At 42.3% G+C, this 17,563-nt stretch overlaps 1 protein-coding gene across 2 annotated transcripts in view; it reads left to right on the top strand.

Moving 5' to 3' along the window:
* COL18A1 (collagen type XVIII alpha 1 chain) overlaps positions 1 to 17,563 on the top strand; it is a 243,257-nt gene that overhangs the window by 117,324 nt on the left and 108,370 nt on the right. Inside the window, exon 1 of one of the 2 annotated variants that reach the window (XM_040357624.1) lies at positions 16,649 to 17,563. This exon is cut by the window's right edge and continues 157 nt beyond it. The exons of the other annotated variant lie outside the window; for it this stretch is intronic. Coding sequence (XP_040213558.1) covers positions 16,757 to 17,563 — 807 coding nt within the window. The 5' untranslated portion in view covers positions 16,649 to 16,756. Of the gene's footprint in view, positions 1 to 16,648 lie in introns of those variants that run through there. 2 annotated transcript variants of the gene reach the window in all.

The following is a 17,563-nucleotide window of genomic DNA, read 5'->3' as shown; positions in this document are numbered from 1 at the left end:
ATATATCACATGCTTTATTTCTTTTCTTTTCTTTTACATGAATGCTAATTAGTCCACAAGTCATTTTCAGGAAACAGATTCATTGCTGGTTCTCAGATTTTTTTTTTTTTCTACTAGTTATGCAACTCATTGGAGGAGATTTACTAAAACCGGAGAGATCAAAATCTGGTGCAGCTTTGCACAGAAGCCAATCAGCTTTCAGGTTTTATTGTCAAAGCTTAATTGAACAAGCTGAAGTTAGAAGCTGATTGGCTACCACGCACAGCTGCACCAGATTCTGAGTGTTTAAGTAAATCTCCTCCACTACAATTTCCCATCTACAATCCTTATTGTAACTAATTGTATGGTGTACTGGATACAGATCGACTGATAGACTTCATCCTTTGAAAACAAATTTTCCACCATGATGCAAATGTTCTGAAATAAAAGAATGAAATAATATTCTTTCAAATATGAAAAGTATTTTTAATGCCCCCCCCCCCATTCATTAAATCATTTATCAATGTTACATGTGAAATACCGTAATTGGAGTTTTCTAACTAAATGTTTTATTTCTACTATTATTATACAGAATTTACTGTATATAGACCAACAGTTTGCACAGTGCTTTATAAAATAAAGAGAAATGGTGCAGTTACAATATCATTTAATACAAGAAGGTTAGGGGGGCACTGCTCCGAAGAGCTTACAATCTAATAGCTATATATCTGACATTTTTTACAATTAAAATGTTTGGGTTTAATACCACTTTAAACTCTAGCCAATCCTTTTTTCTCATTTTGGATAAAGTGGGGTAGGGTAAGAGCCTATTTGTTTTTTATTCATGTTTGTGTCCCCCACTGGGGAAATCTAACATTACAATTTTTTTTCCTGGAAATCATAAGCAAAAGTGAGATGGAATCCAGATGTTTATAGCTGTTGTCCAAAGGAAAAACTCTGCTTGTCTGCCACTTCCCTGATCCGTTGCCACATTTGGCACTTTTTGGGGGGGAGCGGGTACCTAGTTATGACAGGTACCCGCTCCCACTTCTGACTCAGTTACCTAGGGTAACCAGACATCCCCGGTTTCAGGGGACAGCCCCTGGATTGAGGACACTGCCCTCAGACCAAGTCTGTCCCCAGTTTTGTCCCCGCATTGTATTTGAACAGGGGCTGGGGCAATTTCAAAGACAGTCAGTGCAGAATTAAAAGAATTATAATTCTTAATTACACCCCCCGATCTGCCCCTCCTACTAGCTAAGGGGGTGTATTTTTTTTCCATTATCTGTGCCCCTTTCTGATGATCATGTGCTGGTTGGAGCGGAGGGAATATTTCTTCAGTTTCGGGTGCCCATCCAGTTCTGCTCACATGTTCTTCTGCCTTGGTAGTAGCCAGGGCCCGGAGAGTAAAACTTGACAGGCTGTGAGGCGGGCGGCTGCGGCGACGGGCAGAGAGCCGCTGATTGCTGCCATTACTAGTAAAAAAAAATATGTCCCCGGATTTCATTTTGAAAATCTGGTCACCTTACAGTAACCCGCAGCGAAAGTCAGACCCCCCTACTTCCCCTGGAGCTGGCCCATTCACAAAGCGCAGCATGCTTCACACATGCTCAGTAGTAAACTGTCTGTGACGCTGCAAGGCTTTGCTGCCAGTTTCCCTTAGTCAAGATGGCGGTGCCAGCACCCAAATGCCAATTGAAAAATCGGCTCGGGTGAGGACACTGCTTGATCCCTGGACAGGAAAGTGCCCTAATATTAAAAGTCAGCAGCTACAGTATTTGTAGCTATTGACTGTAAGGCCCCGTACACACGTCCGAGGAACTCGACGGGCAAAACACATCGTTTTGTCCGTCGAGTTCCTTGTGAAGCCGCCGAGGACCTCGGCGAGCTGAAATTTCCCATTGAACAACGAGGAAATAGAGAACATGTTCTCTATTTCCCCGCCGAGGTCCTCGTCGGCTTCCTCGGCCGAAAGTGTACACACGGCCGGGTTTCTCGGCAGAATTCAGCTCCGGCCGAGTTTCTGGCTGAATTCTGCCGAGAAACTCGGTCGTGTGTACGGGGCCTAATTTTTAAATGATGACACTCATTTCCCAGGAGTCTCTGGGCATTACTGTGCCTAAAAATCTCCCAGCATGCACCTCTCCCTGAAATCCAGGAAGAAAAAGGAACTGGGCTTCACATGCCCACACATATGATGGATACGACCACAACACAAGCTGGAGGATATAAGGCAAGTGTCTGGAACGATTGGGGAGCTATTAATATGTTTTAGGGACTATTTTATGTGATTAATTTTAGCTTGCAAAAAAAAAATTATGCCCGGAACCCCACTTTAAATCCTTTTATTATTTTAACATTATATCTGGATTTTCTGTTGAAATAATAAACCAAAGATGATGAGAACGTCTTTGTTTGTTGACCATTATTCTAATTGACTTTTTTTGTCCCGCGTCAAGAACTAAAGGGAAATGTGATGTGTAAAGTGGAACCATATTACAAAGATTAAACTTGTCAGTGACGAGTGTTGGTATATACAGCTGTACTGATGAAACCACGTCGGAGCTTTCTCAGGGAAGAAAACTCTCATCTATCTAAACATAGATCTATCTCTATGTCTGATAAATAGGACATGCGGGATCTGACTGAATGTCTATACAAATCATGACATTTTGCTGCTCCTTGCTCTGGAAAAGTCAGCTGGGAACTTGTAAAAACCTAGAGAATGTCAGTTATAGGCTATAATGACAATGGGGCAATCTGTGTCCGTTCCATTGGGAGTTGCCAAAGCATCTGGATGATTTGCATTGTGGCTTATTTTCCCAGGAAACTCGAGTCTCCCAGTACCCAGAGGATGGCTCTGAGAAGGTTCAGCATGTGGGATTTGTTCGACTTGAGTTTCCCAGTTACTGTTTGGAAAATGAAGTTTGACTGGGGATACCCGACCCCGGAGACGCCGTATTACATGATCACACAATTCTCTGTAGTATAATCCTGCTGACAGTGTAAATCTAAACGCTGGATATCAATTTCCATTTCCTTTGAGTGCTTGCATCCAAACCACGTTGTAATCTAGGGATTTGGTCTTCCTGCTTTGTAGAGCTTTCCCAATACTCCAAATTCCTTCTCATCAGATGAACGCGATTTAGTACAACTTTTATTAGGGCTGGAATAGGCAAACATAGGCAAACATCTTACAAGGACACTGATGATAATGCATGGGGAGTGTCTGAGATCACTATACATTCCAACAGATTGGATACTTACCTCAAATCTAAGGACTTCATCTATCCCATTCACAAATATGTGTAGAACGTTATTGAGACAATCTATACCAAACTTTATATACTTCATATTATTTATTATTCTATGCATGAAGGTAAAAAACTTTCTGTGTGCAGTGGCCCCCCTCAGCCTCCCTAATATTTTACCTAAACCCCATCTTGATCCAGCAATGTTGCACTAGAGCCTTGGCTGTCCAGGACTCTCCCTTCTCATTGCTATTGGCTCCCACTGCAATCAAAGTCAGTAAACCAATAAAGGGCGAGAGGAGTCGGGGCTGAGTCATGGCTCCGTGTCTGAATGGACACACAGCAGTGGTTCAGCTTGGGTGAAACCCCTCCCTCCCACAGAGCTATTTATTCTGTGATTGGCCACAGCCAAAGTTGTCTGTCCTGGAGATAACTTTAAGTCGCGTTGCAAGTTGCTCCAAGTCGCGCTAAAGTTGCCTTTGCAAAGTCGCGTTGTAAATCGGGTTGCCCCTGTGTGAACCGGCTCTATGGCCTCGTACACACGACCATTTTCCTCGACAGAATCCATCAAGAAACTTGGTGGCAGAGCTTTTTTGCTGAGGAAAACGGTCGTGTGTATGTTTTTCATCGAGAAAACTGTCGTGGAACTCGATGAGAAAAAAAGAGAACAAGTTCTCTTTTTCCTCGTCGGGAGTCTCAATTTCCTCGTCGTGTTCCTTGTGGGGCTGGTTTTCGATGAGAAACACGTTCGTGTGTATGCTTAGAAACCCGCACATGCTCAGAAGGGTGGCGCCAGTGCAATCAAACTTCCCCTTTATAGTGACGTTGTACATGTTTTACGTCACCGCGTTTGAGAACGACGAGATTTGGTCTTGACAGTGTGTACGCAAAGAAAGCTTGTCAAGATTCTCTACAAGCCTAACAAGGAACTCGTCGAGGAAAACGATGTTTCATTTACGACAAGTTCCTCGGTCGTGTGTACGAGGCCTACGTGTAGCAATATGTTGCTAAATGTTGTTCCTTCATTAAAGGTAAACAAATTGCTACACTTAGAGAGGCATCTTCTCTTTTATACTCAGGCCTCGTACACACGACCGAGTTTCTCGGCAAAAACCAGCAAGAAACTTGCTGGGAGATATTTTTTTGCCGAGGAAACCGGTCGTGTGTTCATTTTCGTCGAGGAAACTGTCGAGAAACTCGACGAGCCAAAAAGAGAGCATGTTCTCTATTTCCTTGACGGGAATGGAGAAAATTGGCTTGTCGAGTTCCTCGACAGCCTAACAAGGAACTCGACGAGGAAAACTATGTGTTTCGCCCGTCGAGTTCCTCGGTCGTGTGTACGAGGCTTCAGTTGTGACATGACGCTACTCTTATATCAAAACATCGCTTGTATATCAAGTCAAAATGTATTAAAAGATCTTGCTTGTCTTGCAAAACACTCTCAAACCAAGTTACTCTCAAACCAAGGTTTTACTGTATTTATTTATTACACAGGGACTATTATAATTTAGTTTTGAACTGTATATTACTATTGGGCCTCAGAATTTCCCAGGTGTCCATCTGGCGTAGTTTCTTATGCATTATTATTGAGGTTGCGCTGATTGGATTTCTTCTTCGATGTTCCAATGGTTTTGCTTGTGACAGGTTCACTTTTAATCAGATTTTCTAACCGGCACCAAGCTATGTGAATCCACTATTGCTTCTAGCTCCTATATTTACATGTCTTCTGCTTCCACATGCCAACCTCTTGCAGTCATCCTTTTTATTTGATTGGCTTGTGGTCAAACCCTAAAAACAAGAACAAACACTGGGAATTCCTGGCATCGGTTGTAGTCTTGTTAGGGCAAGTTTTCCCAAACTTTCATTAGAAAACACAAAAGGGGAAGCAGGTAATATCGAGTTTGACAAAGAATAATAAAGAAAGGAAAAGTTTGTCTGAACTCTGACTTGAGACTTATCTAAGAAGCAGAGAATTCAAGATGTTTCTTTTCGTGCAAGAGGACTGTGAATAGATACCTTGGATGACGGCTATTACAAGCCAGATGTTAAACAGGACCCGAGGCTCCACATTGGGGTGATTAGTGCGAAATACTGATCATTTTAAATAACTGAGATGGGAAATATTACTCAACTGTTTCAACAAGTTATAGTAGTATTAGGTAGCCAGCAGATTTCCACTTGATGAACTACAAGTCTCAGCATGACATACCAGAAAGCCTATAAATAAGTCAAACAAAAAGCTGACAAGGGGGCAGATTCACGTAGAAATCTGTTACGCTGCGGCGGCGTAACGTATCCCATTTACGTTACACCGCCGCAGGTTTACAGCAAGCGATTCAGTTCGCATGCGCCGCGTTTTATAAGTTTTTCATTCATTCATTCATTCAAGTGCCTGATTCACAAAGCACTTACCTGTAAACTTGCGGTGGCGTAGCCTAAATCCGCTTGGCGCAAGCCCGCCTAATTCAAATGGGGCGGGCACCATTTAAATTAGGCGATTTCCCGTGCCGAACGTACTGCGCATGCTCCGTCCGTAAAATTACCCGACGTGCATTGCGCTAAATGACGTCGCAAGGGCGTCATTGGTTTCTACGTTAACGTAAATGGCGTCCAGCGCCATTCACGGACGACTTACACAAACGACGTGAAATTTAAAATTTCGACGCGGGAACGACGGCCATACTTAACATTGGTTACACCACCTAGAGGGCATGCTTAGTTTTACGCGACGCATCTCTACGGAAACAACGTAAATTTAGATCGACGGGCAAAGCGGACGTTCGTGAATCGGCGTAACTAGTCATTTGCATGTTCTACGCCGACAGCAATCTCTTTTGTGAATCTGGCCCAAGGTTTTTTGGTACTTGTAGTTCTCCAGCAGCTGGAGGACTACTAGTTGCCCGTCACTGAGCCAGGACCAGATAACAGCGGGACAGTGTCTGGGTGACCACAAGAGTGGTCCAGTCTACTCCAGTGTTGGGGTCTGTTTAACTGGCCAGGCTGGAATATTTTAGCCAATACTGTATTGTACTTGCCTGTCAGTAACAAAGATAAGACGTGAATTCCTGTGCATTCCTGTGCATGCTCTTGGGATACAAAAATGCTTTTCAGTGTTACAGCTGAAGCTAAATACAGTAAGACCTTTATATATGGAATATTACTTGGACGTCTTTATAGTTGCAGCAATCTGATCTGAAAGGTGTCAACTTTGAAACATTTGTCATTTGTTCTGTCCCTAAAAGCATCCCTCTTATTTTGAAGACCATCAGGATGCAGCTTCTCTTTTTACCGTACTAAATTCAGCTCCTAGAATTCTGTATTCTGTTACTTTACAAGTTAAATAATAAAAAGAATCAACATTAATATAATAAATAATGGAACAATCCATCCTCCTTTGAGACAATAATTTGGCTAAGATCTGTTGGCTCAATAGCAGAGTCATGGGAAATCATTTTAAAGAGCAGCAGCAGATAATAAGTGGGGTTTATTCAGTGAGCGGCTTATGCTGTCCAGCAAATCTTGCAGCTGTGCTAAAACTGAAGCCATTGGGAGTGTACTTCTGAAAAGAAGCAATGTCTCTTTTCTTCTCTTTCTTTCTTGATTTCTCTCTGTCTCTGTCTGCCTCCCTCGCTCTCTCTGTCTCCGTCTCTCTCCCTCTTTCTGCCTATCTCTCTCTCTCTGTCTGCCTCCCTCTTTCTGCCTGTCTCTCTCTCTCCCTCATTCTCTGTCTTTCTATTTCTGTCTCTCGTTCCACCTCTGTCTCTATAGCTCTTTCTATACCTGTCTTTGTCTCTCTCTTTCTGTGTCAGTCTCTTCTCGCACTTTCTCTGTCTCACTTTTCCTTTCTTGTGCTTTCCCTGTCTGCTGTCTCTCTCTCTTTCTATGTTTGCCTCTCTCTTCTCTGTCTATCTCTCTCCCTCTTTCCCTCGTTCTTTCTATGTTTTTCTCTCTCCCCCTCTCTTTCTATGACTTTCTCTGTCTGTCTCTGTCTCTTTCTATGTCTGCCTCTGTCTATATCTCTCTTTCTCTGACTGTGTCTCTCTCTCTCTGTGTCTCTCTCTTTCTATGTTTGTCTCTGTCACCCTCTCTTTCTATGTCTTTTTATGTCTGTCTGTTTCTCTCTCTCTTTCTATGTCTGCCTCTGTCTCTTTCTATGTCTCTCTCGCTTTCTCTGTCTGTCTTTCTTTGTTCTTTCTCTCTTTTCTTTTTTTCTTTCTCTCCCTCTCGCTCCCATTTAATTCCCAATGAAGCTTTGAATCACATAAGTAGCTGTGAAAAACTTAGCATTAAAACCTTAACATCAGCAATGTTTCTTTCTTTCTTTCTTTCTTTCTCTCTTTTCTTTTTCTTTTCTTTCTCTCCCTCTCGCTCCCATTTTAGTTCCCAATGAAGCTTTGAATCACATAAGTAGCTGTGAAAAACTTAGTATTAAAACTTTAACACCAGCGATATTTCTTTCTTTCTTTTCTTTCTTTTCTTTCTTTTCTTTCTTTCTTTCTTTCTTTCTTTCTTTCTTTTTTTCTTTCTTTCTTTCGTTTCTTCTTTTTCTTTTCTTTCTCTCTCGCTCCCATTTTAGTTCCCAATGATGCTTTGAATCACATAAGTAGCTGTGAAAAACTTAGTATTAAAACCTTAACATCAGCAATGTTTCTTTCTTTCTTTCTTTCTTTCTTTCTTTCTTTCTTTCTTTCTTTCTTTCTTTCTTTCTCTCTTTTCTTTTTTTTTCTTTTTCTTTTCTTTCTCTCCCTCTCGCTCCCATTTTAGTTCCCAATGAAGCTTTGAATCACATAAGTAGCTGTGAAAAACGTAGTATTAAAACTTTAACACCAGCGATATTTCTTTCTTTCTTTCTTTCTTTTCTTTCTTTCTTTCTTTCTTTCTTTCTTTCTTTCTTTCCTTTCTTTCTTTCTTTCCTTTCTTTCTTTCTTTCTTTTCTTTCTTTCTTTCTTTCTTTCTTTCTTTCTTTTCTTTCTTTTCTTATTTTTCTTTTCTTTCTCTCTCGCTCCCATTTTAGTTCCCAATGATGCTTTGAATCACATATGTAGCTGTGAAAAACTTTTGTATTAAAACGTTAACATCAGCAAGTGAGAAACGCGTAGGCCAGTTTTCTTGATTCTTCAGCCAAGACCAGTACATCCTGGACTTACAGTAACTGTGGTTTTAACCAGTTGTATTGAACTTTTTTAAACCTATCCATTTGTATATGGAAATTTAAAGATTTGTTTATTTTCCAAGCCTTTTTGGTATGTATATTTATTAGGCCCTGCAAGGTACATGTAAAGTCCCACTCCATTTTTGTTCTCATTCGGTAATTGTTTTATATAGAATGGAATCTTTGTAGGGTCATAATTGCCTCACATTCATCCCTCTTACTCTTCTTAAATTTTTTAACATCAGGTATTTTGTATGGGAGAGAGACAGCAGTATCTGGATGCAAAACGTACACACTGAGCAGTAAGGCTTCACCTCAAATGTGTGCATAGGGGAATTCCCCTATGCAGTTTTTTGTTTAGACCAGCATGTATGGCCAGCTAAAGCTATGTAATAACAAGGCACACCTTAACAGCCCATTTGGTTTGTATTTAAGGAAGCAAGCCCCTACACTGCATAGTTTTCAGTGGATTTAAAAGAGATTGTACAATCAGATTGTGTAGTGTATGGCCAGCCTATGTCCACTTTTGGCTATAAAATCAATGTGATGAAAACATTTAAAACGTTTTTTTTTTTTGGGCTATGCAATCACATCAGTGGAAGAATAAGCAGCCTCTGAAGTCTATGAGAAGCTTTAGGGTGGCCATAGATGGGTGGGTTCCTCTCTGCTCATCATTGTTAGGGCATCGTCACAATGATCTCCAGTGTTATAGCATGGCACACATGCAGTATAATGTGTACTTTCTGTGGGCAATTGACTGCCAGTTGGATATTTCCCAATATGTTAGAAAATTCTATGTGTTTGATAACCAGTGCTTCTGATGCTTGGCATTTCTTGCCATTGGTCCCTAGTCAAACCCTACACAACCCAATCAAACTTGTTTCCATTCTTTTCTTTGCCAACTAAAGGCTGATAAAGCACTTGATTGTCAAGCTTCTGCAGCTCCCACAAACCATTGTATTCCTTTGTATATCTACACAGCAGTAGTATTTGTTGGAAAGGTTTTCCAGCAGAGACCACAGCTGTAGTCATTCCCAGCTATAAAACGACATATAATAATATATATATATATATATATATATATATATATATATATATATATATATATATATATATATATATATATAAAATTTGTCTATAATTGGCATTAACTTGCCCGTTGTTGTTTGCCTTGGTCTCCCAATAATATGATTTTATTACCTGTTGAACCTTCCAGTAGAGCCCTTAGTTTTACACTTTTTGCCACCTCCTTTAACAGGGTGACAACGTCTTTCGTTCTGCAGTAAAGTTGTGGTCACTCTAGCTCAGTGTTTCGCAACCTTTTTTCCAAATTTTTCAAAAACCAGAGGAAAAACCAGAGGAACCCTATTCTAAAATGTAAAAAGCGAAAGCGGAAAAAAATTCATATCACAGCAACATCCACAGACCTAGGACAGCCAACGTTGGAGGCAATCTTGGCACACTGGTACTGAATAGTATTCCAATGTTTCTCTTCTCCCTCCTTCCCTTACTCAGCTAACATTACCCCAATGCTGATAGAGAGGAAGAGGGTCTAATAAAGATGCTGATCGATGTCTTTGGTTGTTGGGATGCTAGCAGCTGGAAGGTTGTAATGGTGCTCAATGAAAATCTGGGGCCTTCTGTAACTAAAAGGCAGGATAGGCTTGTATACCCTTTTTGGGCAGTTTTTAGGCATTTTGCCAAGGCACCCCTAAAGAAATCTGAAGGGCTAGAGGGCTGCTCTAGCTAACACGTTACACCAAAATGTATAAAACTGACCACTGCAAGCACAAAAGCACAAAAAAGGAATTATATACATATAAATATATATATATATATATATATATATATATATATATATATATATATACAGAGTACTATCATATTCACATGCTGACTACTATACTAACCGATACTAGGATATCATATTTTTCACTATAGTGGACCTTAAAGGATATGTAAAGGTTCTAAAACAAACATGTCATACTTGCCTCCTCTGTGCAGTTGGTTTTGCACTGAGACACCCCAATCCTCCTCTTCTGGAGTCCCTTAGCAGCGCTCCTGGCTCCTCCTCTTCTGGAGTGCCCAGTTGAAGAGCCGCTCTCCCTTGGGGCACTCATGCGGGCACACTCCCATGTCCTGCTGTTGCTTCCATTGACACAGACAGCAGGACTCAGCCCCGGCCCCTGGCTCCTGCATCATTAAATTTGATTGACAGCAGCGGGAGTCAATGGCTGCACTGGTATCAATCTAACCAGTCAGGACCCTAGACAGTGGCTGAAGCTGGTGTGCGCGTCCCCTTTGCTGGAAAGACCGGGTTCAAGTAAGTAAACGGGGGGCTCTGGGGGGGCTGCTGCATTACAGGAGGTTTTTCACCTTAAAGCGGAGGTTCACCCTAAAACAATTATATACCATCCCATCCAGCATACTTGCGTCAGCTACAGTAAGCTGTTTTTTTTTTTCTCGCTGTACTTACCGTTTAATCGTTCATTTTCTTTTCATCCTCCCGCGGGGAATAGGCGTTCCTATGAAGAGGCGTCGATGATTGATGTGCGGCTAAGGCACGTCACACGTTCTGAAAATACCCGAACTAGGACTCGGCTATATACGGCGCCTGCGCAGTCAGCTCCTAGTCTGTGCGCAGGCGCCGTATAGCGCCGTGAAGAGCCGAGTCCTTGTCCGGCTATTTTCGGAACGCGTGACATGCATTATCCGCACGTCAATCATCTACGCCTCTTCATAGGAACGCCTATTCCCTGCGGGAGGAAGAAAAGAAAATTAACGATTAAACGGTAAGTACAGCGAAAAAATTTAAAAAACAGCATACTGTAGCTGACGCAAGTATGCTGCATGTAATGGTACATAGATGTTTTTTAGGGTGAACCTCCGCTTTAATGCATAGAATGCAATAAGGTGAAAACCCTTGAGGGTTTACAAGCCCTTTAACCTCCTGGGACCCGCGATATAGTCAAATGACGGCTACAGCGCGGATCCCAAAATCCAACAGGACGTCAATTGACGTCCGCCCCTTTGGGCGTTCCCCGCGCAGCGGGGAAACTCTGTGTTGGCCGTGTCCCTTGGACACAGCCAATTACAGATCTCCGCGAACGGCCAATCAGAGTGGCCGTTTGCGATGCGATCTGTGCGGCCAATGAGAGATGATCTCATATGTAAACATATGAGATCATCTCTCATTGCCGTTTTACACAGAGACAGCGGTGCTGTCTCTGGAGAGGAGACCGATCTGTGTCCCTTGTACATAGGGACATAGATCGGTTACCCCCCCAGTCACCCCCCCTCCACCTACAGTTATAACACAATGCAGGGATACATTTAACCCCTTCCTCACCCCCTAGTGTTAACCCCTTCAATGCCAGTCACATTTATACAGTAATTAGTGCATTTTTATAGCACTGATCGCAGTATAAATGTGAATGGCACCAAAAATGTGTCAAAAGTGTCCGATGTGTCCGCCATAACCTCACAGTCCCAATAAAAATCGCAGATCGCCGCCATTTCTAGTAAAAAAAAAAAATAATAAAAAATAATAATTCTGTCCCCTATTTTGTAGGCGTTATAACTTTTGCACAAACCAGTCGCTTATTGCTTATAGTGTAAAAGTGCATATGTCACATTCTTACTCCAATCGTTACGTTTCGTCTTTTTGTGAAATATCAGTTTTCTGAGTTGTTTCCAGTAAGAAGTAACTGGAAGGTCATGCGTTAAGAGTCAGCACCCCCGTCCTTCCCCTCCTGTGTTAGATGGGGGCTCAGCATAAGACTCTGTGGTCAGTGGAGCAAAAGAGACCTTTGACCCAGACACTGCCTCCCTCTCTCCGCTTGTTAACTTTTACTTCAGATCAAATCTATTTAAAATTTATGACCAATTCTGACTGCTGTGATTCCCAAACGCCAATACATTTATTTTCAGTAGCTTAGAATCTGATAAAATCTTATAAAATCTTGTATGTTTCCTATTGCAACCAATCAGATCCCAGATTCTATTTTTCCAGTGCTAATTATTAGGTAAAAGCAGAGCTCCTAGTCAGTTATTTGATTCCGTATTTGTTTTTTCTTGTACAACCTCCATGCGCATAAATGAATAGAAATTCATCCGGTACCTGCTGAACTAGCTGAATTCAGATCCATTTTGGCTAAGTGGTTAGCACTTCCACCTAGCAGCACTAGGGTCATCGATTTGAATTCCAACCACGGCCCTACCTACCTGGATTTTGTATGTGTTACCTGTACCCCTAGATTGCTCCTTGAGGGCTGGGACTGATGTGAATGTGTACTAAATGTAAAGCACTGTGTAAATTGATGGTGCTATATAAGTACTTATAATAAATACATAAAGTAAATGTATGTCTGGCTTTAGCCCCCCATTCACATGTAAAATGTACAACAAGCAAAACCCCATGCTTTTCAATTGTTCCTGTTCACATTTGCGCGTCCAAACACTTTTGAAGCAGAATGGAGCACTTCTGGCCCCAATGACTTGCGTTATGCATGTGTTATTAATGTCTTTTCTACTCTGCCATAATATCTGTGGTCCAAAAATATGCGATCCTGCCCCAAAGAAGTTCCCGTATGGCACATCATACACAAAAAGGCTCAAAAACAAAAAAAGCCTAAATTGCCTACCTACGCTACATTCGAGTGTGAATTGGGAGCATACTGTGGGGTTGATTTACTAAAGGGAAAACTAGTGTGCACTTTGCAAAGTTGCAGTTGCTCCAGAGCTTAAGGCTGCATTCACATTCGCATTTTGTCCCGCGAATTGCGGCGACAAATAGCGGCGTTTTGTACCGCGATTTGCGGCGACAAAACACAGCGATTGTCCGCCTAGATGTGCCGACGCGCCTAGATATGCCGAACGGCGAAAGCCGCCTGAAAAAAAGGTCCGGGACTTTTTTTCAGGCGACAGGCGGCAGGCGTTCGGCGTGGAGAACCATCTCCATAGAGGGCAATGTTAAATTATCCCTCTGGCGTGTCGGGGCGGCAGCGGGCGTCACACTACAGGCGACAAAACGACTAGGTGTGAATGGGCTCTAATAAAGGAGCAGAAATTCTGCTGACTTCCATTATCCAATCAAAAATTTTTTTTTTTCCTTGCACATGATTGGGTACTCTTTGCAAAGTGAAGCCCTACCTCATTTACTAAGCTCTGGAGCAACTGCACTTTGCAAAGTGATCAGTCTATTCGCCTTTAGTAAATCAACTCCTGTATGTCATGGGTCACACACACTGAGGGAGATTTACTTATGCCTGGTACACACGATTAGATTATCACACAAATGATCGTCTGTTTTTTTTTTGCATGCTAATTTCATAACGAAAATTAAGAGTTTACTAAAGTTATGAAAATTCTCGAAAATTTGAAAGTAATGTGTTGTAGTGTATTTGTATTGTATTTTCAAATGACAACTGTACCGAATAAATTAAAATTGTATGATCCGGCATCGTACGAGTAAAATTTCCGTACGAAAAATCGCTGCAAATTTGCGGCAAAAACGAAATTGCGGTAAGATCGAGAATTCTTGAATTTTGAATTCTCAGCAGTGTGAACCTAGCTTTACACTGGAGCAGTGCGCTTGCGGGACATACAAAAAAAAGTCCTGCAAGCAGCATCATTGGGGCGCTTTAGGCACTTTGTGTGCGCTATTAACCCCTTCATCGGCCGTTAGTGGGGGTTGAAAGCACCCCGCTAGCGGCCGAAAAGCACCGCTAAAACGGCGGTTTACAGCCGATGCTCCCGCACCCCAGTGTGAAAGCGCCGTACTAAGCTCTGGAGCAAATTCTCTTACATAGTGCCACTTGCCTTTAGTAAATTCCGCGCCCCAGTGTGAAAGTGCCCGTACTAAGCTCTGGAGAAAATGCCCTTACATGTCTTTAGTAAATCAACCCCAAAGTATCAAACAAGATCTAATGCCGCGTACACACGATCATTTTTCAGCATGAAAAAAAATTGTTTTTCAAAAACATCATTTAAAGTGATCGTGTGTGGGCTTCACATCATTTTTCAGGTTCTTAAAAACGACAAAAAAAAAAATCGAACATGCTGCATTTTTTAATGTCGTTTTAAATGATGTTGTTTTTCGGGTTGTAAAAAATGATCGCGTGTGGGCTAAAATGACGAAAAAAAAACGTGCATGCTCAGAAGCAAGTTATGAGACGGGAGCGCTCGTTCTGGTAAAACTACCGTTCATAATGGAGTAAGCGCATTCATCACGCTGTAACAGACAAAAAAGCGCGAATCGTCTTTTATTTACACAGAATCAGCTAAAGCAGCCCAAAGGGGAATGGAACTTCCCCTTTAAAGTGCCGTCGTACGTGTTGTACGTCACCGCGCTTTGCTAGATCATTTTTTAAAAACGATGGTGTGTGGGCAACAAGTTGGGAAAACGTCGTTTTTTAGACATGCTGAAAAACAACGTTTTCTTTCATGCTGAAAAAATGATCGTGTGTACGCGGCATAAAGCCTCGTACACACGACCAAGGAACTCGACGGGGGCGAAACACATCGTTTTCCTCGTCGAGTTCCTCGTTAGGCTGTCGAGGAACTCGACAAGGCAAGTTTCTCCATTCCCGTCGAGGAAAAAGAAGAGAAGCTCTCTTTTTGGCTCGAGGGGATCCTCGACAGTTTCCTCGTCGAAAAATGTACACACGACCGGTTTCCTCTGCAAAAAAAAAAAAATCACAGCAAGTTTCTTGCTGGTTTTTGCCGAGAAACTCGGTCTTGTGTACGAGGCCTGATGGCGCGTACACACCATCACTTTATGTGATGAAAAAAAATGACGTTTTTAAAAACGTCACTTTAAATGACCGTGTGTGGGGAAAAACGTTGTTTTATGTCTTGTGAAAAACGACCAAAAAAATTGAAGCATGCTTCAATTTTATGTGTCGTTTTTCAAAACGTCGTTTTTTACTTCACAGAAATTGACCGTGTGTAGCAAAAAAACGACGTTTAAAACTACGTTTTTACACCCGCGCATGCCCAGAAGCTAGTTATGAAGCAAGCTTCAATGGAAAAACATGGTGAACGTAACTTCGCTTTGCTAGAGCATTGTGAAAAAAACGATGGTGTGTAGGCAACAAGTTGGGTATACGTCGTTTTTTAGACATGCTGAAAAACAACGTTTTCTTTCATGCTGAAAAAATGATCGTGTGTACGCGGCATAAAGCCTCGTACACACGACCAAGGAACTCGACGGGGGCGAAACACATCGTTTTCCTCGTCGAGTTCCTTGTTAGGCTGTCGAGGAACTCGACAAGGCAAGTTTCTCCATTCCCGTCGAGGAAAAAGAAGACATGCTCTCTTTTTGGCTCGACGGGATCCTCGACAGTTTCCTCGTCGAAAAATGTACACACGACCGGTTTCCTCGGCAAAAAAAAAAAAAACAGCAAGTTTCTTGCTGGTTTTTGCCGAGAAACTCGGTCTTGTGTACGAGGCCTGATGCCGCGTACACACCATCACTCTGTAATGAAAAAAAAATGACGTTTTTAAAAACGTCACTTTAAATGACCGCGTGTGGGGGAAAACGTCGTTTTATGTCTTGTGAAAAACGACAAAAAAAAAATTGAAGCATGCTTTAATTTTATGTGTCGTTTTTCAAAACGTCGTTTTTTACTTCACAGAAATTGACCGTGTGTAGCAAAAAAACAACGTTTAAAACTACATTTTTACACCCGCGCATGCCCAGAAGCTAGTTATGAAGCGAGCTTCAATGGAAAAATGTGGTGAACGTAACCTCGCTTTGCTAGAGCATTGTGAAAAAACGATGGTGTGTAGGCAACTTCGTCTTTGAAAATTGAAGTTTCAAAAACGTCGTTTTTTACTTCACAGAAAATGTCGTTTTTTTTCATCACATAAAGTGATGGTGTGTACGCGGCATAAGGGTTCCCTAAGCGTTGAAAGGTCTAACTTGCAGCTTTGAAGCTGCTGTGGAACTAAAAGTCTCAGCACACCAGGCAGAGCGTGTAGGAGATGACAGCTTCTCAGCATCTGTCCAGCAGCAAGTTGCTGAAGGATTCGAAAACTGCAGCCTGATGATAAACTCGAAGCTGTGTACGGACACTCCTTACAGCTGTGCACTTATTTTCTCAACAATGTGCCTTTTGTCATCCTTTGAAACTTTTTTTTTTTAAGTCCGTCAAGAGTGAAGTGAGTTGTGTAGCATTTTGCAGTTGTTTCAGCTTTTCCACACGCTGTGGGGCCGGCTTGTGATAAGGAGGCATGGTTTTGGTATTTGTATAGCCACACCTCTACTCTACTCGGCTCTCGTGTGAAGGGTAAATGTGTAGTTTGCTCGCTGTAGAGGACAAATCAATGTGAACAGGCAAAGTTTGTGTAAGAGTTCAGAACCTTTGCTGCCATGGCTCGGGCACGGCTTTGCCCAGTGCTGGCTGTCCTCCTCCTGGTGGTGACCTTACCTGCACTGTCTCAGGCACAGTTCCTTAATTGGCTCGGCTGGGGTGCAAAGCCAACGATTCTTGCTACCCCTACGGCGAAGATAACCACAGACTCTGCAATTTTGGCTACTACTACTACTGCAGCACCGAATTCCTCTGCTACATCATCTCCCGAAGGAAGCAGCCTTCCTGCGGCAGTGACAGTTGTAGACAACGAGACGTCTTCTACAGGGCGGGATGAAAAGGACCTCACACCTGCAACTTCTCCATCTTCACAGCCTGCAGCTACAGCATCTTTATCTGCAGGTGTGTCTTCTCCATCTAACCAGACTTCCGTCCCCGCAGCTGCTGCAACGACAAATCCAAACGCATTAACCACACACAAACAGCCCGTTGGCACTGGGACTACAGAAGCCTCTTTGAACCGTCAGCTGCGGATTCCAGAATCCCCCGAGACCGTTAAAAAGCCTCCAGAAAATCAGATATTCAGTATTTTTCAGGTTCAGGAAGAGGAGCTAAGCAGCGGTTCTGATGCTCAGCCTGCAACACCTACATCAAAGAATGTACCTACCTCCGCGCCTGAAGCCTCAACCACTCACAAGAGCGAAGATAAAAATATTGCTGGCGTGGGTGCTGAGATCTTAAACGTGGCTGAAAATATTCGAAATTTCATGAATGTTTGGGAAGAGAAAGCGAAGGACTTGATGACTTCTACTGACAATCCACCTGCTGAACAAGGGTTAGGGGAGTTAATCAACATGACGCTTCCT

This window comes from Rana temporaria, chromosome 6 (assembly GCF_905171775.1).
Source record: "Rana temporaria chromosome 6, aRanTem1.1, whole genome shotgun sequence".
In the NCBI taxonomy this organism is placed as follows: domain Eukaryota; kingdom Metazoa; phylum Chordata; class Amphibia; order Anura; family Ranidae; genus Rana; species Rana temporaria.
This window is presented reverse-complemented; position numbering and strand designations above follow the sequence as displayed.